This window comes from Arvicanthis niloticus, chromosome 12, assembly GCF_011762505.2.
Source record: "Arvicanthis niloticus isolate mArvNil1 chromosome 12, mArvNil1.pat.X, whole genome shotgun sequence".
NCBI classification, from domain to species: Eukaryota; Metazoa; Chordata; class Mammalia; order Rodentia; family Muridae; genus Arvicanthis; species Arvicanthis niloticus.
In genome coordinates this window covers 71,189,658-71,214,731 of record NC_047669.1, presented here as the reverse complement: position 1 = coordinate 71,214,731, position 25,074 = coordinate 71,189,658, and the positions used below count along the sequence as shown (strand labels likewise).

The following is a 25,074-nucleotide window of genomic DNA, read 5'->3' as shown; positions in this document are numbered from 1 at the left end:
AAGATGTTTTTCTGAGGCTTGCTCTTCATTCATCTGGGTCAAATGGATGGGATAGAAACCCACACACCAGGTGTATCTGTCCTAACAAGGAAGGTCCGTCCTGGGGTGAGCCCCTAGGGGCAGCGTGCTCAGGCTGGAGAGATGTGAACGGGTCTCCTGCATTGGTATTGTTAAGTTCTTATCTATTCCCTCAGAGAGGATGGAGGGGCTTTGGGGACAGTGGAGGTGGTAACCAGGAAAATGTTTCTTCTGATTTGGAGGCATAAGCCTTTCCTGCATTTCTCTGGTTTGTCCCTTCTGTCTCCCCTTACATGATGAATTCCCCCCTACGGAGCTCATGGGGAAGTCAGTATGTTTCTGCCTTACCAAAGGTCTATAATTTTCTCATCAGTATTCAGACATCTCATACAGGTTATTCAGTACTGAGAAGACAAAATCCAGCAGCAGTAGAACTCATTTTAAACCAAAATACTTTTTCCACAATCAGGTTTAGGATATGGTGAACAAGGAAAGGCTTTGGCAGGCATGGAGACTCGGTTGGTGCAGAGCAAGACAGAGGTGATCTCCTTGCTCTCTCCTCGTCTGAATGACGAGGGGCAGGGACCCATTGCACCTTTTCTCTTTAACCTAGAAAGTGCTGTTCTCTCTGGGGGGATCCTTCCTGTACTACGCGGACCGCTTCAAGCTCTACAGTGCCTTCTGTGCGAGCCACACAAAAGTCCCCAAGGTCCTGGTGAAAGGTAAGGCAGAATCCGGCGGTTTGAACGGGTGTGTGGGTTCACATTCATGTGGCTGGCTGTGGTGGACGGCTCTCAGAGAGAAATCCGAGAGGCACCAGTGCACAAGGCTGACACCCCCTTTACCACAATATTGGTTTTGAGGAGACAGACATATTACTGTCTCAAATTCATCATGTATCAGTTTTCTTTCACTGAAAGTTTTGACTGAGCCATCTTGGTCTTCATCCAGCAGGTCTTCCTGCAGTGATGTACAAACTTCTTCTACCCTTCCTTCTCATTAATTTCAGTGATAGTCCACTGTGCTTCACGACCTCTGTTTTGGAAGGTCGTCGTCTTTCCTGGGCTTGTTTTCATGCGTGTGTGTGTGTGTGTGTGTATGTGTGTGTGTGTGTGTGTGTGTGTGTTAGCAGCCATTAGTGACTACCAAAGGATTTCGGTTACTAGTGAAAATTACTTTTTTTTTCTTTTTGTGTTTTTTTTTTATTTTTTATTTTTAATTGCTATTGAAAATTACTTTTATTGCAGTCATTTTTACATAGTCTAAAGTGTAGTTTCTGTGTTGGGGGAGTTTTCTCTTACCGCCCCCTCCTCTTCCTTTCCTCTCTCCTCCTCTCCCTTCCTTTCTGTTCTCCCCGATCTTTCTCCTTTCAAACCCACCTCTGTACCTCCCTCTAACCTTGAACACATTATGCGTGCAAGACAAACACTGCCACCGAGCTGCACCCCTAGTCCGGACACTTCCCTTGGAGGTTTTAAAACAATATATAAACTCTCTGCAGCCTCTACAGTTCAGTGTGTGATGGTCAGCGACATGCGACAGCTGATCTCTCAGAAATGAGAGAGGAATGGTAGTCACCAGAGGTGAGAAGGACGGGTCAGGTTAGTGGGAAGAGGACGGTTAGCCAGCAGATAGTGGAGCTAAACAGAAGGGATACGGTCTGTGTGCACAGAGAGGATCTCCCACAGCCAGTGGTAGAGCGCTCACCCTGCAAGCAGAAAGCCTTGGGGTCAACCTGAAGTGCCTGCAAGAGAAAATCAGAGTGTGATGGAGCGGTGGTGGATAACATTAATAGAGGAGACAGTGTTTGTCAACACAAAGGATGAGAATGTTTATGATGGGTATTCTGATCGCTCCCGCCTATCATCTCATTGTGTATGTATATGTAAACATAGCACAGTCCACCTATCATCTCATCGTGTATGTATACGTAAACAGCACAGTCTACCCCATGGCTATGTGTAGTTACTGCATATCCATTTTAAAACCCGTGTCTGGTCTCTTGTGGCAGTACCCGTCTGTAACTCCAGCATGGGCAAATTGAGACAATAGTTAGATCTTGAGTTCGAGACCAGCCTAGACAACCTGGTCTTTTTTTTCTTTTCTTTTTTTTTTTTTTTTAATCCACTTCAGGTTATTCAAAAGGTTTCCACAAGTCAGTGTAATGCATACCATATGCGTATCATCCTCTGCTTCAGACAGAGGAAGTGCTTTGGAGGGTGGAATCAGTAGAAGGTGTGGCTTCAAATAATCTCTGGAAACGAGGGTTCTCTACCTCGACATTGCTCTGTGGCTGCCAAGAAAACATCTGCTCATCAAGTCCCTGGATGAATGATTTCCATGTGTTGTGTTTGCTACCCAAGAGAACCAGCTTCACTTCATTTAAAATAATCTTCGGAAATGCTAGAAAAATCCAGGTCTCTGGGTAACAAAAGACCCTGCCCCGGACAATGTGAGGCATGCTGGGAGTGCCAGTCTGGGCCACAGGGTTCTCAGAATTTCCCTGTCATGTGGTCTGATCTTACTCCATTTTCACATGCGCTGTGTTGGTTCTGTGTGTGTGTGTAGTATGGGTTTCTTTTAAAACCTTTATTGATTGCTAATCACTATCAGAATGCCAGAATAGCCATTATCAGAATTTTTGTTCTATAGTGACGTTATACATGTATTATCATTCTTCAAGCAGTTGGTACTTTTTTAATCATTCAGTTAGATTAAATTTTGTCTGAGTGGATTTTTTTTTCTCCATTCACTAATATTTTCTTGCATCTGAAAAAAATATATTATCACTCCAAATTGTCCCATTAAAACAGCAGGCACAACTTACATCTTTCTAGTTGTCACGTGAGCTGTGGGTTTTCTAGTTGTCACGTGAGCTGTGGGTTTTTTGAGACCCAGAGCTTGTTTCTGTGTATGATTCTTAGCAGACTGAGCCGGGGAGGATGGGAGGACTACAGGTGTTCATGGGAGGACTGCTTATGTTCTGGGAAGCGTACTCCTCCCTCACAGGAACATCATGACGACTTAGTGACCAACAACTATACGTTTGCACTTAAGAGCCAGGGTGTGCTTTTCATTGAAGAGATTCCTAGGCCCTCTTCGAGCCTAATCAGATATCAGAAGCCAGCTTTCTCTGTGGGAACTGGCCCAGCATCCCTAGCACGTGTAGGCCAGTGTCACACTGTCCTTTTCCTTCAGGAATTTTTTTGAAAGGAGAATCATGATCTGAACCTGCAAAATCCGATTCTTTCTCCCCTCCCCTCCTGTCTCTCTTCTTCTCCCTTTCCCCTTTTTTACTCTTCTTCCTCTTCTCCTGTGAGACAGGGCTTCACTTTATAGCCCATCTAGCCTGGGACTTGCCATGTGGACCAGGTTGACTTTGAACTCACAAACTCACCTGCCCCTGCCTCCTGAGGGCTGGGATCAGAGACATAGGGCTCTCTTGATTCTTCCCAGTAGGATTTCAAAGTGCTAAGAAGTGTGGCCGTGTGGGCTCCTTTTCCTAGGACTGGTGTTTTTCCTGCTGGTTAAAGGCAGAAGACGCAGGCTTTCATGACGCCCCTACACAGTATCTCCAGTCTTACGTAACTAACCGGGGCAGGGATTGGTTTTAAGACATGAACAAATAACCACTGCCTTTAAAGAAACTGCTCATTTATTCAAGAACCATCAGGGTCCTCTGACGGACTGGGTGGTATTGTGAAGAACCTAAGTCCATGGAGGGTTGTATCTAACTTCTGATGGACAAAGATAATCCTGATGAATGAATGCTGTAAGGTGTGAAGAAGGAGTTTGTTCCGGCAGGGATGGTTCTTGTGTACCAGTCTGTTCAAAGGCCTCAACTCAAAAGTAAAGGAGCAGAAGAAACAAGCAAGGGAGGGTGTGGGGGAGGGTCTTGCTCATCACCTGACAGGCCTGCAGTTGGGGCAGCCACCCTGTCAGTACAGTTCACCAGCCCAGACATTGTAGCTGTCCACTGTGAAGTTACAAACTATCCCTGCCTTTCCATGTGTTTTGCCTCCCTCTGTACCTGGAAGCCATTAGCCATTTCCCTACCATCCTGGTAGGTAACCCCCTCTTCATGTCTCCCCTGGGCCCCCTGCCATCCCAGCTGGGACACAGATGAAAGTGAGACTGGAGAAAAGATGCTTGCCAGAGCTCGAGGTAGAGGTCTGTTGGTGTGATCCCCACCATCCAGATGCTAACAGCTGGTAGGCTGCAGAGTTTCTGTTCCTGTTTTGTTTTTTAATGTTGTTTTTATTTGTTTGTTTCTACCTGTTTTTAAATTCCTGCCAGAAGTGAAGTGTTTAGAAGCTTGGGACCAGGAGGACGTTGTTATGATTATCCAGGTCTGGTGGGGCTGGTAGAGCAGAGGATACCCGTAATTTGTCATTCCCAGGTCCCAGGAGAAGGAGGGGGCTGTGTGATGTCCCTTGGGGGAAAGACTGGGATTGTTTAGGACATGGAGGAATAGCATGCCAGCTTGAATGACTCCAGTGGGCTCTGGGCTGTGGCAGATGCTGAGCGGTGTGACATCTGCCCCAGCGGTTGGGGACCTGGAGTGTCAGCAACTCCGAGAACTGACAGGTGTGGGAGAGAGTCTCTGAATTGATTCTTTCAGGCAAATCATGTGCTACCTTCAGGAGCTGGCTAGGCCTTTGAAGAGTGGTCTCCCCAAGGGCAGTAAGAGTTGATGTGTTTATAAAAAGATACAGAGATTAAGACTATGTTCTGTGGAGGTATGGGGGAAGGGAATGTCTCAGTGGGCCCATGCCGAGGTATCTCTTCCCCCTGAGGGATAGTATATAATAGAGTTTATTCAGGGCTTGGGGAGAGGAGTTAGGGTAGCAGAGAGAGAGAGAGACAGAGACAGAGACAGAGACAGAGAGACAGAGAGACAGAGAGAGACAGAGAAACAGAGAGAGACAGAGACAGAGAGAGACAGAGACAGAGAGAAGAGAAATAGAGGCTGGCCATGATCATGTGGAGAGAGGGGGAAGGAAAGAGGGAAGGGGCAATAGGACAGAGGGATCAAGAGAGCAAGAGAGAAAGGAGGGGGCAAGCAGCCCCTTTTATAGTGGGCCAGGCCGACCTGGCTGTTGCCAGGTAACTGTGGGGTGGAGTTTAGACAGAATGCTAACAAGAGTCAAATGTCAGAAAGGAAAGACATGTTCAGGATGATGAGGGTGAACAAATCCTTTACTTAGTCTTTGTCCCATCACATGACCGACAGGGCCATCCCATGTGTGCCTCAGCAGAGACCTCTCTGGCTCCCCAAAGCCTGCTGTGCCCAGTCCTAGAAAAAGAAGCCTTGAAATTAGATCAAGCATGCCACCCTAATGGCCTGTGTTCTTTCCCTTCCAGCCAAGACGGACACGGCCTTCAAGGCGTTCCTGGATGCCCAGAACCCGAGGCAGCAGCATTCATCCACGCTGGAGTCTTACCTCATCAAGCCCATTCAGAGGGTCCTCAAGTACCCGCTTCTGCTCAGGGAGCTGTTTGCACTGACCGATGCGGAGAGTGAGGAGCACTACCACCTGGATGGTAAGCATATGTTACACACAGACATGTGCACACACACAGAAACATGCACATACACATGTGTGCAAACACATGCACACAGACATGCACATACATGTGTTTCAAACACATGCACACATGCATACGCATGCACACATGTGCGCACGCAACGCATATACACATTCACATGCACACAGACATGTACATACATGTGTTGCAAACACACGTATGTGCACATGCATACACACAGACATGCACATATGTGTGTGCAAACACATGCACACACACATGCACACACGCATACACACACATACACATGCGCACACACAGACATGCACATATTTGTGTGTACAAACACATGCATACACGGATGCCCATACACTCTCATGCACATGTATCACACGCACTCACATGCACACACAAATGCCTAGCCTCTGTACAGCTCCTTCTCAATGCCTGTGTTCTTCTAGTGGCCATCAAGACTATGAACAAAGTTGCCAGTCACATCAATGAGATGCAGAAGATCCATGAAGAGTTTGGTGCTGTGTTTGACCAGTTGATTGCTGAGCAAACTGGAGAGAAGAAAGAGGTGAGGAGTGTTGTCGTCCTCCTCCAAGCCCCCACCCTCCAGAGGCACGATGCTCTCTTTTTATGAGGTGTGATTGTTTTTGTTGGCTGGTGTTGTGCAACAACACTTTTCCTCAGGAAATATAACACAAACACCTCAACTCAAAAAAGGATCCCATGATAGACCACAGTGCGGATACCATCAAAGCCTAGTTTGGTGGAACCAAGTGAGTTTTATTGGGGTTACTTATAGGAGTATGGATGAGGGGTTACTTACAGGAGCAGAAATAACTTAAAGACAGCTGCATCCTCAAAGCCCACCCCAACATGGTGACAGCTCACAGAAGCTGCACATCTGGAGCACACTACACAGCCTGCAGGTGGCTCAACAGTTTGGCCAATGTCCTTTCCAAGTGACTCAGTTGATCTAAACCTCTTCCAGGCAGCTGATATGGTCTGAGAATATTCATTGCACCCCTACTTGGCTGAGAGTGACTCTTGGCTGTCTTTTTTGCTTACTCTGGGAGGGAGGAGCGCAGTGAATCCTGTCAGTTTCAGGGACTTCCTGAAGCTGTTTTGAGTTATTTAACTTCTGTCTTGAGGCACTTCCTGGGAGATGGAATACTTCAATCTAGAGGAAACTTCTGTACAACAGGACTCTTGTTTTTGAAGCCCATGTGTTATAGTTTCTTTTTTCTGTTGCTCTGAGGAAATACTCAGACCACAGCATTTAAAAAGGGGCTTATGTTGGCTCACGATTCAGGGTAAAGTCCACCATGGTAGGGAAGTCACAGTGACAGATACTTGAAGGAGCTGGTCACATTGTGTTGTGAGTCAGAGAGCAGTGCACACGTGCTGGTGGTCAGCTCACCTTCTCCGTTTTCCCCAGTCTAGATCTCTGCCCTTGGTTAAGATGAACCTTCCCACCCCTCCTAAGCATTCTGTGAGGCCAGCCTTAACCTAGTTCTTCACAGGTGTACCCCACGGTATGCCTCCAAGGCATTGAACTGACAGTTATGCTCTAGGCTACACATGAATCTTTATTTTTACCTGAATTGTTTCTTGGCAGAGTAAACCTGCATCTGATGTTCTGTTCTTTGCCTCTGGGGGTCTCTGATTTTCATTTGTACTGCATGAGGAAGCAAATGCCCTCACCCAGTGTGGGCTGTTTCTATGAAGGCCTCTGAAGTGTGAATCTGAGTCTCCAGGTTAGGATATTTAGTTTTTCAGCCACATAGCTGGCACTTGAGAAATGATTGTTCAGGGAGTGTTGGTTCCAGAGACAATAAATTTTTTTTATCGTACCCAAAATGCTGCTGTGCACACCTTTAATCCAGCACTTGGGAGGCAGAGAACTCTGTGAGTTCTAAGCCAGCCTGGTCTACAGAGTGAGTTCCAGGATGGCCAGGGATACACAGAGAAATCCTATCTCAAAAACCAAACCAAACCAAAGGAATAGCCACACACAACCTAAGAAGGATGAGTGAGTGAAAACTTTTGCCCGTGTTGAAAAAAAATGTTAGTGATACTGAGGTGAATTGTGCAGATGGGATTTTACAGTCGTCCATGTCAGGATGCTCCTAGATTGGACTGGAGAGTATTCCAGCCTGCATTACTACACTTCCACCTGCAGAAGCGAGAGGTGGGTACGCTTCTGCAGTGATGAGCAGGGGAGAGCAGAGACGGAAGTTTGCTTGCTTACTCTGTAGAACGCTCTTCCCTCATAAACACAAAGGGCCATTACCCAGCTCTTTAGTCCTTTTAATGGCATATTTTTAAATACATGTATTTTTGAGGCATGGGCGTGGATACCAGTGTATGGAGGTCAGACATCAGCTTGCCAAAATCTGTTCTCTCTTTCCACCAGCTTGTGCCTTTAGCCGCTGGGCCATCTTTTCAGCCCCAGGCCAGTTTCCATGTCCTCAGTGAAACAGGACAGGCCTTCAGTCAGAAAGGTACTACTTAGAAGGCAATGAAGGGAAGACGGTGTAGACGTGGAAACGTGTGAGCCAGGATGCCCCTGAACGCCTGAGCACTGGAGAGAGCTCTCCGGGCGAGTTGTAACTAGGGTCAAACCGAGTTTGCAGCGGCTAGAGGGCATCAGTGAAGGCTACTTCCTGGCTAGACATAATTTGCATATCTGCCACCCTCACCTCCCCGAGTTGGGATGGCTTCTGAGCACCCTGGTCTGAGAGGCTGGGGAGGTGAGCCTTTCCAGCTGAGATGCAGGCCTTCCTTCACCCTGTGTGACAGACCAGCGGAACACAAGAGGCAATGATTTTATGGATCAGGGTTGAGGACAGAACCCAGAGGTCCTGAACCCAGAGGCAATGATTTTATGGATCAGGGTTGAGGACAGACAGACGCTACTGCTCTGGAATATCCATTCACTCTTCTGGAAGACATTTGTAATAGTTCTAAAGTCTCCCTGGAAGAAATAAAAGTTAAGACGAAAATTCTATAGTATCAAAGCACAGCTGGTAAGGTTAGCCTGCCCAGTACCCTGGGGGCTCCCAACACCCTTGATTCCACAAGAATAAAGCCCTGTGGAGAGCGAGCCTCAGTGTTCATGGTAAGATCACTTAAGTGTGCACCTGTAAAACCCAAATGAAAAGGACCTCACCGATCCGTGGAGAACTGCAGACGCACCCCAAATCACTCACGAGAAACACAACTTGATGCAAATCGCAAGAGGTTTACTGGCTAGCCAGGGCTGTCTTTCCTTCAAGCCCGAGCAGGGGCAGCGGAATTCAGCAAAAGAACAAAAGAAGTTTACAGCTTTTAAGGGGGAATCTACAAACCAGGTGGGGGTGGAGTTAGGGAAGGGGGAAGGCTGAGAGTGGAGTTAGGGAAGGGGGAAGGAGGGAGAACAGGTCACTAGGTCATCGATACATTTGATCTCAAATTCCTAAGATGCATGGTGTGTCACTTTATAATTGGCTATTTCGAACTAGTTTCACACTATATATCATGAGCTCCAGTTCAAGGGGGTCAGGCTTATCTCAAACTTTTAGCATCCTGGCACCAACTGTCTCAGGGCTGTTAGTTCAAAGCGCGGCCAGGCTAATCTCGGGCCCATAGCATCCTGACACCATGAATCTTAAGGTTTGTTTAGTTAGGGCCATCTGTTCAAATGGTCAGCTAATTTCCTGGGACTGAGGCAACACAGTGTTTGACTTACAGGTTTTTATGTCTTTGCTTTTAAGAGTAGGGTTCAGGGGATCAACTTATGATTTTTCTATCTTTCACACCCAAGAGTAAAACCCTGTGGAGAGCAAGCCTCAGTGTTCATGGTAAGATCACTTAAGTGTGCACCACCATTGCACCAGTGTGTACAGTAGTGACTGGGGGCAGGGCGGGTTCTTGTCTCAGCCCCATGTAGTTCCCTCTTTAAAAATCAGAGTGAAGTTTCTTTCTTCACAGTCTCCTGAGTAGTTGAGCTATGATTTTTCTCCCTTAGTTGACTTTTTTTTTTTTTTTTTTTTTTGCCTTTTGAATGGGAAAGAGGCACATTGGCTTTTTATATCGAAATTGGTAGCATCAAGGCTCACAGGCTTTGGAACCATTATTGAGTAAGCCGACTATCCTGGTATTGTAGGAGTTGATTTGATATCCAAGATGGCTGTTAATTGGGAATGGGCAAGTGGCAAATATGGTTTGAATACTCTGGACCCCAGGAGAGTTGGAGTCTCAGGAAGGACGGACAGGGATGGTGTGCATCTCGTCACAGTATGTGGAACGGTTTGCAGTTTAAAGTGTACGGCTGTTTCTTTGTGGGGGCGCTTTTCATTGAATGTCCATCGACCGTTGACCCTGGCAACTGAAAGAGCTACCGTGCTGTCAGGGGCGAACGCAAGGCTACCGTCGCGTTTTTGGTTCATCACGCCTGCTTAGATGTAAAACTAAACCCCCTGTCTGAGTCTATTGAGCACTTGATCGTGAGGAGTGCACGATCGCAGTCTGACCACACGGTCTCTGAGGAGGTCCTTGTCCGTTCCACACTTGCGTGGCACGAAATCTCCAGACTTCTGGTTCGGCTCCCCTGATTCTAAAGTGAAGTAAGGTTTTTCTTTAAAATGCACTGTAAAAGGAAAGCTGGATTATTCCACTACTCGCTAAAGACCAAACTCACTCGTGTGACTCTCTGGGTGTTCTGGTGGGGCGTTTGTCATTGGTCACCAAGACCATTCATTCTCCTTAAGTCTTCACTGAATATATAAAAGTTTTAATTTTGTAGTCTGTGAACCCTGGCTTTTCCCCCTTTGTCATCTCATCATCCCTAATATTTTGATAGATGAACATAGAACAAAGGAAAACTTAGAATTTTTTAAATACACTCATGCGGTTTTTGATAACCTAGAAGATTCTTGGGATGTGTCATATGAATTAACAGATTTTTTTTTTCATTAAAATTTCATCATATTATTTCCAGGTTAAACAAGGCAAATGAAAAGACATTATTTGACATTCCTAGTTGTTAACGATATTTACAGCTCAAGTGGGGATGGTGTTCACTGAGACTAAAGTCTCTTTAAAATGCGATGCATCATTTTCTTCATGTATATTGATGAATGAATGCTGTACGGGCTGTTTCTAAACTTAAAGTGAGATTATATCCTGGTAAACCTATGTTCAGATAGAAATGTCTAAATCAAAAAATATATTTAATTACTGAACAAACACAGTGAAAATTTAAACATTAGTTAAAACTGGTAAGTCAAAACCATCTGTCTATATTTATAGCACACAGACACACACAGACACATTGTAGAATTGCCAAATAAAGCTGTCTAGTATATTTAACTGCACCCTAAGCAACTGTTTTTCAGAGCAATATCTTTATGAGCTATAATTGACAGTGACCTCCTGTATTTTAAACCTGCATATGGATGACACCACGAGTAAGCTTGCCCCGCCTCTGATTTGCAGGTCGCGGATCTGAGCATGGGTGACCTGCTGTTGCACACCAGTGTCATCTGGCTGAACCCACCCGCCTCGCTGGGAAAGTGGAAAAAGGAGCCAGAATTGGCAGCCTTTGGTATGTGTCAGAAGGGGGTGCCAGGGATGGGAAACAGCTGACTTAGTTTTCCAAACAAGAATATTCCCTTTCCAAGAGATATTTTATTGTAATGAAGCTAATTATAGCCTGTTGCTCCAGCCACTGAATTCTTCCAAATAAATACGAATGAATATAAAGTAAACCTCGCTAAACAGTGGCGTGGTAGCCACTCAGCGCATGTGTGGGCGTGGCTGCGCACACAGTCTGGGAAGTGATTTTTTTTTTTTTTTAAAAAGTAATTTTACCTACTTGTCTGTGTGTCCTTACATTGATAGTAAATGAAGAAAAGCCACATGAAAAATCAAGAGTAAACTGTTTCCGAGAGCTCAGATCCTGGCTCTTCATTTTCTCCCTGGTTCTGCTCTGCTCTGCATAATGCTGAGAATTAAGAGGCAGTTCCTCAGCTGAACTGTTGTGGTGTCTCCCTGGGTTATATGGGAGATCTCAGTCATGTCATTAATGCTAGTGGGAGGAGACATAGTGGTCCTTTATTTTGATAAGCTATTGCAGGGGGGTGCAGGTGGAGGTCACTTAGGAGACTCAGGTACTCATGTTTTTGAGGGAGAAAACCTAAGCTATCGTACTGGGAAATATGCCTAGGTCAGGAGGTGCAGGTGGCTTGCGGCTTTCGGTGTAGATGTGAATATGTTCTCTTGTGAGGCTGTTCCTGAGCACGGAGTGGTTAGCAGCCCCTGCTGCTGTTTTAGGGTGCCTGTTGTCCCTAGTCTTCCCTAGAAGGCTCAGGCTAGGAAATCTAGCTGGCGCCACCCTCACCTGACCTGATGGTTTTTTGCTTGGGAGGGGCAGTGCTTACTGCTTTTTTTCACTGAATGTTCTTCCTTTCCATGATGTAATTCCCAGTCATATTTGAATCAGTGTTAAATACAAACGCTTATCGGCCCCTCCCACTTAGAACCACTTAACTCTCTCTCATTAAGGAATTAGGCCAAAAAGGTGAATTTTATTTCCTGAATTATAAATACTGTGTGTGTTAGATATGGGAGGGGGGCTTAATTCACATCGATGTAAATCACATAAGCAATGGTTAGAGGAGTTTACACTAGTCCTTCAGCTATTACAGTGAACACAGCTAAGTTTAAACCTTGAAACAACAAAGATAAAATACACTTAACCCTTTCCCCCTTTGGTGGAGGCTATCTCTTTTTATTTAGGCTTTTTCTACTTAGATTAAAGATGGGAACTCTTTTTCCCAGCAGGCTCTGACTTTCAGATGTGGTAGCTAAGGTCAAGATGGCTGAGAGTCCAGGGCCTGGGGGTTGCATGCTCTGTTAACTGTCTGTAGCAGCACTTCTGTGAGTTACCGCAGTCTAGTGGATCAGCCTGCATCAGCCTGTGCACTTCCTGCCGTAACGACCCCTTCTGTTTCTCACTTACAGTCTTCAAAACTGCCGTGGTCCTTGTGTATAAAGACGGATCCAAGCAGAAGAAGAAACTTGTAAGTGTTTTCCCCTCATTCTTTACTTAGAGAATCCCTGCCTGCTGCTACCCTTATCAGCTAAAGACTCCCGTTTCCTCTGTGTGTCCCTGAGCCCTGTGGAGGAGACCTGAGTCTGCTTGCTTCCTTCAGACAGGCTCATGTGTGGAGCACGTGAGCGGGTACATACTGAGCCTCCCATGGTCGGAACTACTTTTACCATCTCTGTTGGGCTCCTGCTTGTATGAGGTTTATTTTCTCTTCCTTGTCTCTTTGCCCGCCTCTCTTCTCTGCATTTAATTAGCAATGCTATTTGCACAGCATCATACTGACCACACAGCCTCTGCCGGGGAAGCAGGAGCGTACGAGGTGTCGTCATTCCTGTGGCTGGCTCTGAGATCCCGAGTCTGTCACTGACCTGGAAAGTGTGGGGAGCTGGTCCAGGCAGATGACCTTGCGCTTGAACAGCGGGCTGCTTCTCTCCCGCAGGTTGGCTCTCATAGGCTGTCCATCTATGAGGAGTGGGACCCTTTCAGGTTTCGTCACATGATCCCTACCGAAGCTCTGCAAGTCCGAGCTCTGCCCAGTGCAGGTGAGCACTAACGTGTGCTGGGTTTCCATTTCTTCTTCTTCTTCTTCTTCTCCTTCCTCTCCTTCTTCCTTCTCTTCCTCCTCTTCCTCCTCCTCCTCTTCTTCTTTTCCTCCTCCTTTTCCTCCTCCTTCTCTTCTCTTTTATATTAAACTATGTATGTTCATATGTGTATGCATATGTCATGTCACTTCCTGCCTGTGGAGGTAAAAGGACAGCTTGTACTTTCTCCTCTCCCATCATGCAGGACTCAGAGTTCACACTTAGGTCACCAGGCTTGGCAACAGGCACCTTTGCCTGCCAAGTCATCTCTCTGGGCCTGGGTTCCCATTTCTTGTTTCGAGTTATGTGTATACTCATTCCTGGTCTGCCCTCTCATCTGTTATCTTCTGTGTTTAAGTAACTCTTTCCTCTGTCTCCATTGCCTCACATTGACACACACGCGCACACACACATGTACACATACACGCACACACATGCACACACATGCACATACATGCACACACATGCACACACACATGCATACACACATGCACATACATGCACACACACAGGCACACACACATGCACACACATGCACACACATGCACACACATGCACACAAATGCATACACACATGTACACAAATACATGCACACACATGCACACACACATGCACACACACATACACACACATATAAATTCTACCCATATACATATGTATATATGTGTGTGTATGTATTTATTTATATTTTAACTGCTGAGCCATCTCCGGGCCCCTCTTTTTTCATTCTTTAAAACCTTAATACAGCATATTTGATCATACTTACTCTTCCTCAGCTCTTCCCAGATCTCCCCCACCCCTTCCCAACCTCCGCACTTTTTCTTCTTAAGCAGTAATCCACTAAGTCCAATTCGTGCTGCCTCGTACTCATCATCAATGGCATATGGTGGCCACACCCTTAAAGCAAACCGACTCTCCTCTTGCAGAAGCTGGACTCTCAGTAGCTGCTCAGCTGGGGACAGGGGCTGCGAGCTCCTCCCGTCTCCATTCTAGAGTATTCACTGCACTGCCTCCTTTTAAGCAGCTTCATTAACTAGTGAATGAATGAATGAATGAATGAGCCAAACAAGTGAGCAAGCTGAGTAGGTGTACGCATGTGTTTTCTTTAGAATTGTTGTAAGGGACTTCAATGAATGAATGAATGAATGAATGAATGAGCCAAATAAGCGAGCAAGCTGAGTAGGTGTACGCATGTGTTTTCTTTAGAATTGTTGTAAGGGACTTCAAACTTGATTTACAGATAAATTCGCAGGTGCTTTGGGATTGTAAATCTGTAAATCTATAGGACCTGTGATGGCATTTTGAGGTTTAGACACTTAAATGCGAGTGCTGTCTCTTTTAAAATTGTTTTATGTGTTTTGGAGTTTGCTGGTATGATCGAGATCAAGTGCATGCAGTACCCGAAGAAGCCAGAAGAGGGAGCTACATCCCCAGAACTGGAGTATCACTTGTTAGTGGCTCTATCGGTCCTGGGAGATGAAGCCAAGTCCCCTGGGAGAGCAGTGGAGTCTCTTAACCAGTGAGCCACCTCTCTAGCCCCTGATGTCTTTTAATGCCACCGTCTTAAAGTTAATCATCTTAAGTTCTCTGATCATATTTCCTCACACCAGGTTTATAAATGTCGAGGTTGATTTCTGTGGCAGGCTGTGGGCTTCTTAGCCAGGAATTTTGCCTTAATTAAGGACATAACTTCACATTCTGACAACAAAGCAGTCTTTGTGGTAATGACATTTCATTCTCCCAACCTCTGCTTTTCATTCAAATCAAATTTAAAGCCTTCCCAGATAAAAGCATATTTTAGTTGAATTATAAAGACTGGTCACAATGTTACATTGTGAGGTTCAATTCAGTGGATTCAAGAGTCAGTACTTGAAGTTTCTAGATTTTTGTCTTAGTTGGGGGACTTCAGCAGACAGACAGTTAGGTGATATAGCCTAGGGGAGGGTTCTGTGGTCAGGCTTCTGAGCCACTGGTAAGACGGAGCCGCGAGGTGTGCAGCGCAGCCAACGGTTCCCTTCAGACACTTTGTTCGTGACTTAACACAGTGCAGCATTGTTGGCAGGACAGAGCTGCAGCCCTTGGAGCGGGCCCTCTGTTTCCATGGGTTCTACACCTGTGAGCTCAGCCAACAGTAGCTGGCTGTGGGTAAAGGCGCTTGCCTCCGCCATTCCTGATGACCCGAGTTTCATCTCCAGGACCCCGTGGTGGACAAAGAAACCAGAGTCTCACAACTCGCTCTCCAGCTTCCCTTGCAGGCACACGCGAGTGTGCTCACAGTAAATTCATGAATGTTGAAAGATCGTTTAAAAGAATACAGAGAGCAGTTTCTTACTTCCTTAAAGCACAACTTTGCTTTTTTTTTTTTTTTTTTTTTAGTGGACAACTACGGAAGGCAAGGGCAAGAGCCTGGCTCTTTTTTAAATTTATTTACATCCATATGTGGCCCCCCTTCCCAGTCTCCCAGTCCCCCCTCTAAGAGTTCTTCACCCCATCCCCCCTTTGCTTCTGAGAGGGTGCTTCTCCCCACCTCATTCGCCCCTCCCACCCCAATCCTCCTTCACTGGGGCATCAAGTCTCTACAGGATTAGGTACATCCTCTACCTCTGAGGTCAGACAAGGCAGCCCTCTGCTACACATGTGCCGGGGGCCGTGGACCATCCCGTGTATGCTCTTGGTTGGTGGGTTAGTCTCTGGCAACTCTTAAGGGTCCGGCTAGTTGACACTGCTGTCCTTCCTATGGGGCCACCATCTCCATCAGCTCCTTCAGTCCTTCCCCCAACTCTTCCATAGGAGTCCCTGAGGGGCCCCTCAGTCCAATGGTTGGCTGTAAGTATCTGCATCTGCCTCAGTCAGATGCTGGTAGAGTCTCTCAGAGGACAGCCATGCTAGGCTGGAGAAGCCTGTTTTAAGTCTCCTGGGGAGCCTGTCTGGGCGTTAGCTGTGATCAAATAAAGACAGGTCTCCAAAACATAAACTAGTGCTGGCCTCCTTGTGCCTTGGCTTCATGAAGATGTGCACTGAGCTCCTAGACACTGTTCGGCCCAAAAGAACTTAGCACCTAACTGAAATAGTTCAGCCGGCGAGGCAGCAGGGGCAGGGTGGTTTCTTGAGTGTGGTCCATCTTCTAAGCCATCTGGAAGGTTTTCATGGTGTTTTATTAAGATTCATTTGTGTGTGTAGGCACACGAGCGTGTGTGTGTGTGTGTGTGTGTGTGTGTGTGTGTGTGTGTGTGTGTTCTGTAAGCCCCTCAATCTCTTAACCACTTCCCCTCTCTCCAGCCCCTCTGTTCGGTCTTCACAGTGCACTTTGAGCTTCTAGTGTCTGTCTCTTTAGCTCAGGGTGGGAGTGAAGTGACTTTGGTCACAAGTTGCTTTGCACTGTTTTAAGCAGACAGATACCAAGCATGAAAAATTCCTCTGTAAGAAAATGTAAGTCCACTAAACTATGTCTAACCTGACATTATTTTGACTTATATCTAGATGCAGAGGCAAACACCGTGTGTGAAATTGTCCATGTGAAATCAGAATCGGAAGGGAGGCCCGAGCGGGTTTTCCACCTCTGCTGCAGGTGAGTCAGGCTCTGGGAAGTTGGGCCCCACCCAGGGACCTTCCTCCATCTGTGCAGGCCAGCCCATGCTGGTCTCAGAGGAGTTAACACTTGCCAATGAACTGTACTTGTGTACATTAAAATGCAGAATGCAGACAGGAGCCTGGTTTACTTACTAGCTTTCTAAAAGGAAGTGGGGATTGTATTGACCATTCTGAAAAGGGCTTTCTTTCTGTAGAGCAGGGTGAGCCATGAGGCTCCCTCGGGTGCTTTGCCTGGTGCTGGGGTGCACTGTTTGTTCACACTCTGAGAGTAAGAGGAAGTGGAGGTGAAGGTCTTACCAGCAGTCCTAACCTTTAGAGACCCAGCACAGGGATTGGCTGCTGTTGATCACAGGGACATTTTGAGGGGTTCCTGATGTGGGTTTGTCCTTCCTGGGTATTGCTATTAGTTATTACCTCTCCTTCCTTTGTCCTGTGCTTCTGCCGCCTCCTCTTTCTGTCTCTTCCTCTAGAATAGCGTATGCCAGCCTATTTGGCTTGAAATATGACCCATATTTAATTAGTTCTGTGCATTCAGTAATTAACTCAATATTCATCTAGTTCTTCGCATAAAGTACTAATATCTAGCTACATACTGCCTGCAGCAATAACAGAATTAATACCATTATCATTGCTCATAATATTTTTAATGTTATTGCTAGTGTGTAGTAAGAAGATACATTTATTAGACATCAAAGCTGCAGTGTACCTTGTGTTCATTGCGTCCTTAGTCAGACTGAGGGACAGCCAAGACTGACAGAGGATGGTCTGCCCAGAGCATCACAGAAAATGCACTGAATGTTTTCATCTACACATCCAGATGGGTTACAACCCATGTTATGTGTTTGCCATATCATCTCTGGGTTGGATGCTTGGGGCCAACAAAGGGTTGATCTCCAGAAAGCTGTCACACACAGAAACATATGCTTGCACATATGCTGAACTCAAAGAAAAATAACTCTCACCTAGAAGATATTTCTCTGTCGTGAGAATTAGGACTTAGAAGATTTCATAGTTCTTAAGAATCTTTCCTTAGTACTTGATGTGTGAGTCAGAACCTGGGACGGAAGAGCAAGCTCGTTGCGATATCCATCTGTGGCTGCTCGGCAAAGGTGCGACGGTCTTGTGGTTCATTTTCTCCTTAACATTCTACAGCCTGTACGCAAGACTGTGACTTAAGCATAAAGACTGGAATTCCGGCAACCTCTTGGCATCAAACCTCTGTGTCCATTATCTATTATTATTGGTGGGACTCTGTCCTAAAACGGCTCTAGAAGATGATTTGCCAACCGTGAAGGGATGAGAGATTGTGTGTTTTATATCTCTGCCACGGGGAGGCAGCCGAGCGTGGAAATGGGAGCTCTCGCCCCTTTCCCCTTTGCTCTTGGAGATATTTATTTAGCTGCACCCGATGGCATTTATAAGTTCCCTCCATTGAGCACAGGCTTCCTAACGTGTGTGTAAATCTTCTTCTCCTAGCTCCCCAGAGAGCCGAAAGGATTTTCTGAAGTCTGTGCATTCGATCCTGCGAGATAAACACAGAAGACAGCTTCTCAAAACGGAAAGCCTTCCCTCAGCCCAGCAGTATGTCCCTTTTGGAGGCAAGAGATTATGTGCGCTTAAAGGCGCCAGGCCAGCCATGAGCAGGGCAGGTACTGTGGGGATTCAGACCTACAAGATCCCCGTCACCCCGACTCCACTGTAGGTCTCCAGGGGACAGGAGTTAGGCGTGTCCTTGTGGGGGCTGATGTAGGTAGGGTCTTCTTCCATCGTGTTGAGGCTCGTGCCTTGTCTCCCTCCTGGTGGGTTCTGGGGATCCTTCCCTTTGCTTGCGGTCCTTCCCTTCCCTCGGCCTTCCCTTGCTGCCTCCCCCTTGGCTGGTATGCTCCTCTCTCATTGGCCAAGCCAATGCATCCTCCTGTGGAAGGGGTTCTCTCAGCCTGCTTATGGAACGAGAGTCACTGCTTTGCATGGCAGGCAGCTTTGTTTAGTACAGAGCAGTGAGTCTAAGTGTCAGCAACCGAGAACACAGTGACTTCACAGCCTGGCAGAAGACACAGCCCAGTTCTCAGTGAGGATTCCGCGCTCAGGCCTGGTAGACCAGTTGCCACACAAGATGTTGACCCTCACTTTGTGCCTGTAACTTTAGTTTCAGTCTCAGGGTTAATTTAGAGAAGGTTCCAGTTGCTACTGGAAAAGAAGAAAGGGGAGTTTAACCGGTCCCCAGGAAATGTTCCTGGAGCACTTATCCCATGTCTCTGGAGCAAGAAAGGAACACCGGTGCCACCGTGTGCAGATGGCAGTAGGGCAAGCCCAGAGAGTGGCGTTCTCCCAATGCTGGACCTAGTCAGCATCCTAACCCTCCTTTCCTAAGATGCAGCCCAGCATGTTTCAGGGAGGAGTCCAGTTGAATAAATTTCCTTCACACAGGCAAACAAACAAACCGATCTCTACCTTTGACGCAATCAACTTCCCACCAGTTCTCAGTTGTGTTGCGGAGGTCCGGGAAGAGCTGTGATGTCATAGGTGTAACCCACCAACCTTGACTCGGCCTGTTACATTCTTAGGTACCTTGAGAGCAACTAATGGATGTTGGCGGAGGCTACCTTAAGTCTGTTCTCCATTCAGTTGATAAGCGTATTGAAAACCTAGAACCCAGAACCCCAAAACTGCAAAGTTCTCCAAGTAGCCCGAGAGTCATGCACACATCCACACCCACAGCTTCTCAGGGCGTACTCTTTAAAAGCAGGTTATTGTTTCACGGCAAGAGAGAAATTTGATGAAGTATTTTATGTGCTCTTCTTGTTTAATTGGGAAATGTGCACCAACCTCAGGGATCCTAGCCACCAATGGCTCTTGCTGTTAACTTAGGAACCTAAATTCAGAAGTGCATTTACAAAAAAAACCCAAAACACACGCACGCACATTTCATCTATAGGATATACCAAAGTTTTTCTCCTGAGATGATCTTGGAAATAAAAAGAAAACACTACCTGCTCTAAACCATTAGGAATGCCGAGAGAGAGCCACACTGTTACAGCCTGTTGGATTCGTACAATTGAAAGCCTGTTTATTTCTTTGGTTTTTTCTCCTGTCAGAGGGTTTTTGTTTTGTTTTGTTTTGTTTTTTTGCCGAAAACCGTTTGTATCCACTCTGCCTTTGACATAACTCACTACCATTGCACTATCTGTGTTCCATGATTTACAAAATGGCACTCCAGTGGATCAGGCAAAGACAGAGAGGGACCCACTAATGCCATCTGGCTTCAGTCTGCATTTCCCAGGAGGCGTGGACAGCCTGGAGATTGTAAAGACAAATACCCTGCCTCCATACTTACTCTAAAGTGGAATTACCACGCCCAATAACCAACTTAAAATTTTATTCTATAATCTTACTTATGGAAAATTTGAGGCTTATGGAGCAGCTAACGGTATATATAGAGAATATATGTACATATATTCTCTATATACACCCTATATTATCTATATGCTATAATTAATACTTTGCTATATTTTCACTGTTGCCCACCCATCTGTCATCTGTATGCACCATCTTGCCTTGGCACATTTCAAAGATGCAGCCATGACTAAACTTGGCCCCTAAGTACCATCATAAAGATCATTGTCACGTTTCCAGTACACAGTAGTGAACTGATGTCATTCAGACGTGGCGATTGGGTAGAACAAGGTTGAACTGCCGTGGGGTTAGGCTGGAAGCCTTTCCCAATGGATAAGTAGTTTTCCATTTCCTCCCGTGTTTCCTGGAGTTTGTTCCTATTCCCAGTGTCCATTTGTTCTGTGTGTGTGGATAATGGAGTACTCAGAACGTGGGCAGTAGGTGTCTCCTGGCAGTTCTGAAGCAGCCTTGCTGCTTTTGAGGCTTGGGTTTCAGGACAGCAGCTCCTGACTGGTGTGTGAGTTGCTTCCTCCATGGAAAAAGCCTATGTTTGCACTTCCCCTTAGGGTGTCCAATGCAACAGCCACACTTCAGCCTCCAGGGAGAAGTGCATCATTTCCACGAGAGCCATTGCACGTGTGCGGGTGTGTGTGGGTTTGCACGCTCATGTGCGAGTGCTGGGAGCATTCACTGCTTGCTTGATTGGGAGTATTATTTGTTTGCTTGCCTTTAGTAATCCTGACTTCCTGGGGGCAGCGAGGTAAATTAACAAACCCCAGTATTTTAACTTGGAGTAACTTTCTATGACGCACTGTTCCTCAGTGCTAGAGTGACATCTGTTATTTCTCTCTCATTCCACTCAGGCACACTATTTTAAGTAAAGTATCTTATAAAGTATTTTTAATTGCACTGTTGAAGAGTTGGCAACGCACAGCTTGGAGTTAGGACCATGGCTCTGCTTAGCCTCAGTTCATGTTGGACCTAATCAGAAAGGGTGCAAAGAGTGGACTGGGTGCTCACTGTCTCTGGCAGCGAGCAGACATACAGTCTCCAAGAATGTGATGCCCTCAGTCTAACAGTGGCTGTTCAAGAAACCCTATGTTCACGCCCCTGGAAAGCACTGTCACAGCTCAGTGCTCCAGAGAGCACAGTGATGCCTTCACAGACAGCACAACCCCAGAAGCCTCTCTAGGCTTATTAAACACCTCTATTCTGGCTAAATGACCCTTGGATAACCCTGGGGTAAGCCCCCTAGCTTTGTGCCATTGGCACAGTCGTGTTGAAGAGAGTCTCTGGCCCAATACTGAGAACAGCAGACATCTGTGTTTCCTGTCTTGTGGGTGCACAGGTTGGGGTAAATTATTTCCTTCTCCATAACCCACAGCCTCTAGTGTTGTGGACCCTCACCCCTTAGTCTCTGGGCCCATCCTTAGAGCGCCATCTTCTGTTCAGACATCTGGGCAGGGTAGACCCCAAACTCCTGAAGCCAGATTTACCTTTTATGCTTTTCTTTGCTTGCTGAATTTTCATCTCACGGTAAAGCGTGTGGGGGTTTATTTTTATATTTTTGTGTGTGTGTGCAGTGTCTGCCCCAAGCAAGTCTCTTGGGAGGAGGAGGCGGCGACTGGCCCGAAACAGGTTTACCATTGATTCAGACGCCATCTCAGCCAGCAGCCCGGAGAAAGAGCCCCAGCAGCCCCCCGGCGGCGGGGATACTGACCGATGGGTAGAGGAACAGTTTGATCTTGCTCAGTACGAGGAGCAGGATGACGTCAAGGAGACAGACATCCTCAGTGACGATGACGACTTCTGTGAGGCGGTGAAGGGCGCCTCCGTGGACAGAGACCTGCAGGAGCAGCTTCAGGCTGCCTCCATCAGTCAGCGGGCCCGAGGCCGGAGAACCCTCGATAGCCACGCCTCCCGCATGACGCAGCTCAAGAAGCAAGCGGCCCTGTCGGGCATCAATGGGGGCCTGGAGAGTGCGAGCGAGGAAGTCATTTGGGTCAGGCGCGAAGACTTTGCCCCCTCCAGGAAACTGAACACGGAGATATGACTTTCTTTGTCCCTTGAGAGAATGTGTGTAGATAAGATGCCGACCCCACCCTCACTCCACCCACCCTTCTGTGCCGTCCACGAGAATGTCCCCTTAGGTCGCACTCTTGCACACAGATTTTTGGCAGCTGACTCGGGTCTGAAGCCATGTAGCCACCCACCCACCTTCATCATTCTTAATGACATCAGAGAAAATCGTTCAGAATCCCAAACAAGCTTGAGTGAGCCCTTTGCTCTGTGCCAAGGGCTTTCTTTTATTTATTCTCAATTCATCCGGGCCTGAAGATTCAGAACAAAGTATCGATAGCACTGGAAATCGAACTGTCCCCTCCCCAGCAGTCAAAGCAAAGTATCGGAGGGGCAGGACAGCATACACAGAGGTGTCCCCCCTCCACCTCTCTGAGTCCAGTCTCACAGCTGGGGACCAGCCACCTTCAAACACGAATACAAAAACGGAACAGATTGAAACACCTGTACAGCTTGCAGTGTTCTGACTCCTTCCCTCTTCAGCGTCCGAGAACATCTGCATATCTTAAGAATGTGTGAGGAAAAGGTGGTCGTCTCTGTTTGATGAGCCTTTATTCTTATTTTTTCTTCTGTTTATGTCTATAGCTGGTCTTACTCTGTGTCAGTGTTTGGAAGCTCTAGTTTTGCAGAGAATTATAAAGATGCCAAACTCTTGGGAAAGAGATCCAAATTTATCATTTAGAGGGAGAGAGAAGAAAAAAAAGACACTATTTTTTTTTGTATTTTCCTTGAGATGCAGGGGCACAAATAGATGAGAATTTTACAGTGTTAGGTGTAACTCAGTGTGAAAATGAGGATATAACCTTTTGCAGAGCGAGTGGGGCAGGATGACTTTATATTTATATATAAACGGCCAACAAGAAGCTCATACTAAGAATAAACTTTTCTTTTCTGAGAAACAGATTTTTTTTAAATGTATGAATCTATATTTGAGATGAGAGTTTGGTTGGATTACAGGGACAGGAATGGGGCAGTGTGTGTGTGTGTCTGTTGTTCATGGGGTGGGAGGGGAGCCTCCTGGTGGGGTTGCCATGGCGATCATTGGTTTTTGTTTTTTTTTTCCCATCAAACTTGCATCTTCATCCACAGATGACGCCCCTTCCCTGACAGTCCATGGCCGAATCTTAGAATCTCTTCAGAGACGTCCTTTGTGGTTAATATTTCCTCCATGCCAGTGAGACAGGGTAAACTTGCCACGGGGCCTAACCTTCTAAATGGATGTCCACACAGGAAGAACAAAACCCCTTATAGCACTTTCATTTTTTTTAAAAAAAAAAAAGGTTTATAGCTTTTTGTTCCCCCCTCTCCTTCTCCCCATTTCACGATGTCCATTCCTTAAGAAGGGTTTAAATAATATGAAAACTTTCTTTTTGGAAATAAAAAAATATCTATATATCTATATATCTATATATCTATTTGGTGTTTGATACATCGGTAGGTACTTTAAAGACCTGAATTTTATAGTAGCTTTAGCAATTATATTTTATAAGAATCAGTTATGACTTTATATTTCCAGATAGAGAGTTGAGAACACGATGCTCTAAAGCCCCCCACCCCCGCTTGCTTTCTTGCTCTCCTGACCTCTACCCCTCCCCCCCTTTCGGGTTTCCAGGGCTTTGAGCTTGATCTTTTGAAAGTTTTATTCTATTAAAGTTTTTGCTATATCTTCTGGTTTTCTTAAGAAGCTTTAGAGTGGTTTCTATGCCCTTTGTACCACTGCACTGTTCATAACATCTCGGGGTCGATTGCGTCCAGATGGGAAACTGAAGCAGAGGTGTTGAGTAGTCATTTTCTGTCTCCCTGCAACACGTCCGTCGAAAAAAATACTGGGAAGTCTGGTGCTTAGAGAGGGTGCCATTGTCTCTTGTACATACAGTCATGATGTGTCTATGTCAAAAGTTCTTATATATTTCTTTTATAAGCTGAAAGAAGGTCTATTTTTATGTTTTTAGGTCTATGAATGGAACGTTGTAAATGCCTGTCCAACAATAAAAGAACTGAAAGGGACCTGGACTCCCCTGTGCCTTTTTGGATAGAGGGATGAGGAAGAACAAGTGTGGGAGGGAGAGAGTCCAGGAGAGAGAATTCCTGTGACCATCTGTGTGTGTGTGTATGTGTGTTTGTGTGTGTCTGTGTGTACGTGTGTGTGTACAGGCACATGCATACACACACGTGCATGCCATGTTGTGCCTGTAGAGGTTAGAAGGGCAGCCCACAGAAATTGGTTCTTTCCTGTCACACCACATAACCCCAGATACTGAACTCAGGTAGGTGCAATACCAATGCTTTTTACTTGCTGAGCCGTTTTGGTGGCCGTGGTTGCCTTTGTGTGTATGTGTGTGTGTGTGTGTGTGTACGCCAGGCATGGAGGCACCTGTCTGTAACCTCAGCATTCAGGAGGCAGTTAGATACTGAGTAAAAGTCTGAGGCTGACATACAGCTAGCTGCACATGAGACCAGGCTGCAGAGGGAGGCTCTGTCTCACAATATAAGAAAATTGAAGTAGCCATTGTGAACTTCAAGGAAAGATGCTTTGGCAAAGCTCAATGTTTTAACCAAAAAAAGAAATAATATTAAACATCCTGGTCTAAGGTGGCCACATGCGCACCGCAGCTAGAAATGTCCAACCAGGGACACCAGCCCTGCTACCCACAAGATGCCAGCATGGGAGATGGCTCTGCCAATCTTCCACACCTTCTCTGCAAGGCTGGGCAGTACCCGGACCATCCCGCCAACTACATGGGCTCGGTACAGATGAGACTCTAAAGCTTAGATTATCC

General features: G+C 46.3%; 1 protein-coding gene across 1 annotated transcript in view; it reads left to right on the top strand.

Annotated features, from left to right (window-relative positions):
- Tiam1 (TIAM Rac1 associated GEF 1) overlaps positions 1–24,301 on the top strand; it is a 182,048-nt gene extending 157,747 nt beyond the window's left edge. The window contains 9 exon segments of the mRNA XM_034515218.2: positions 632–740; positions 5,383–5,562; positions 6,009–6,127; positions 11,035–11,143; positions 12,562–12,620; positions 13,089–13,191; positions 16,712–16,799; positions 18,299–18,471; positions 21,799–24,301. Coding sequence (XP_034371109.1) covers positions 632–740; positions 5,383–5,562; positions 6,009–6,127; positions 11,035–11,143; positions 12,562–12,620; positions 13,089–13,191; positions 16,712–16,799; positions 18,299–18,471; positions 21,799–22,268 — 1,410 coding nt within the window. The 3' untranslated portion in view covers positions 22,269–24,301.
- The last annotated feature ends 773 nt before the right edge of the window (positions 24,302–25,074 follow it).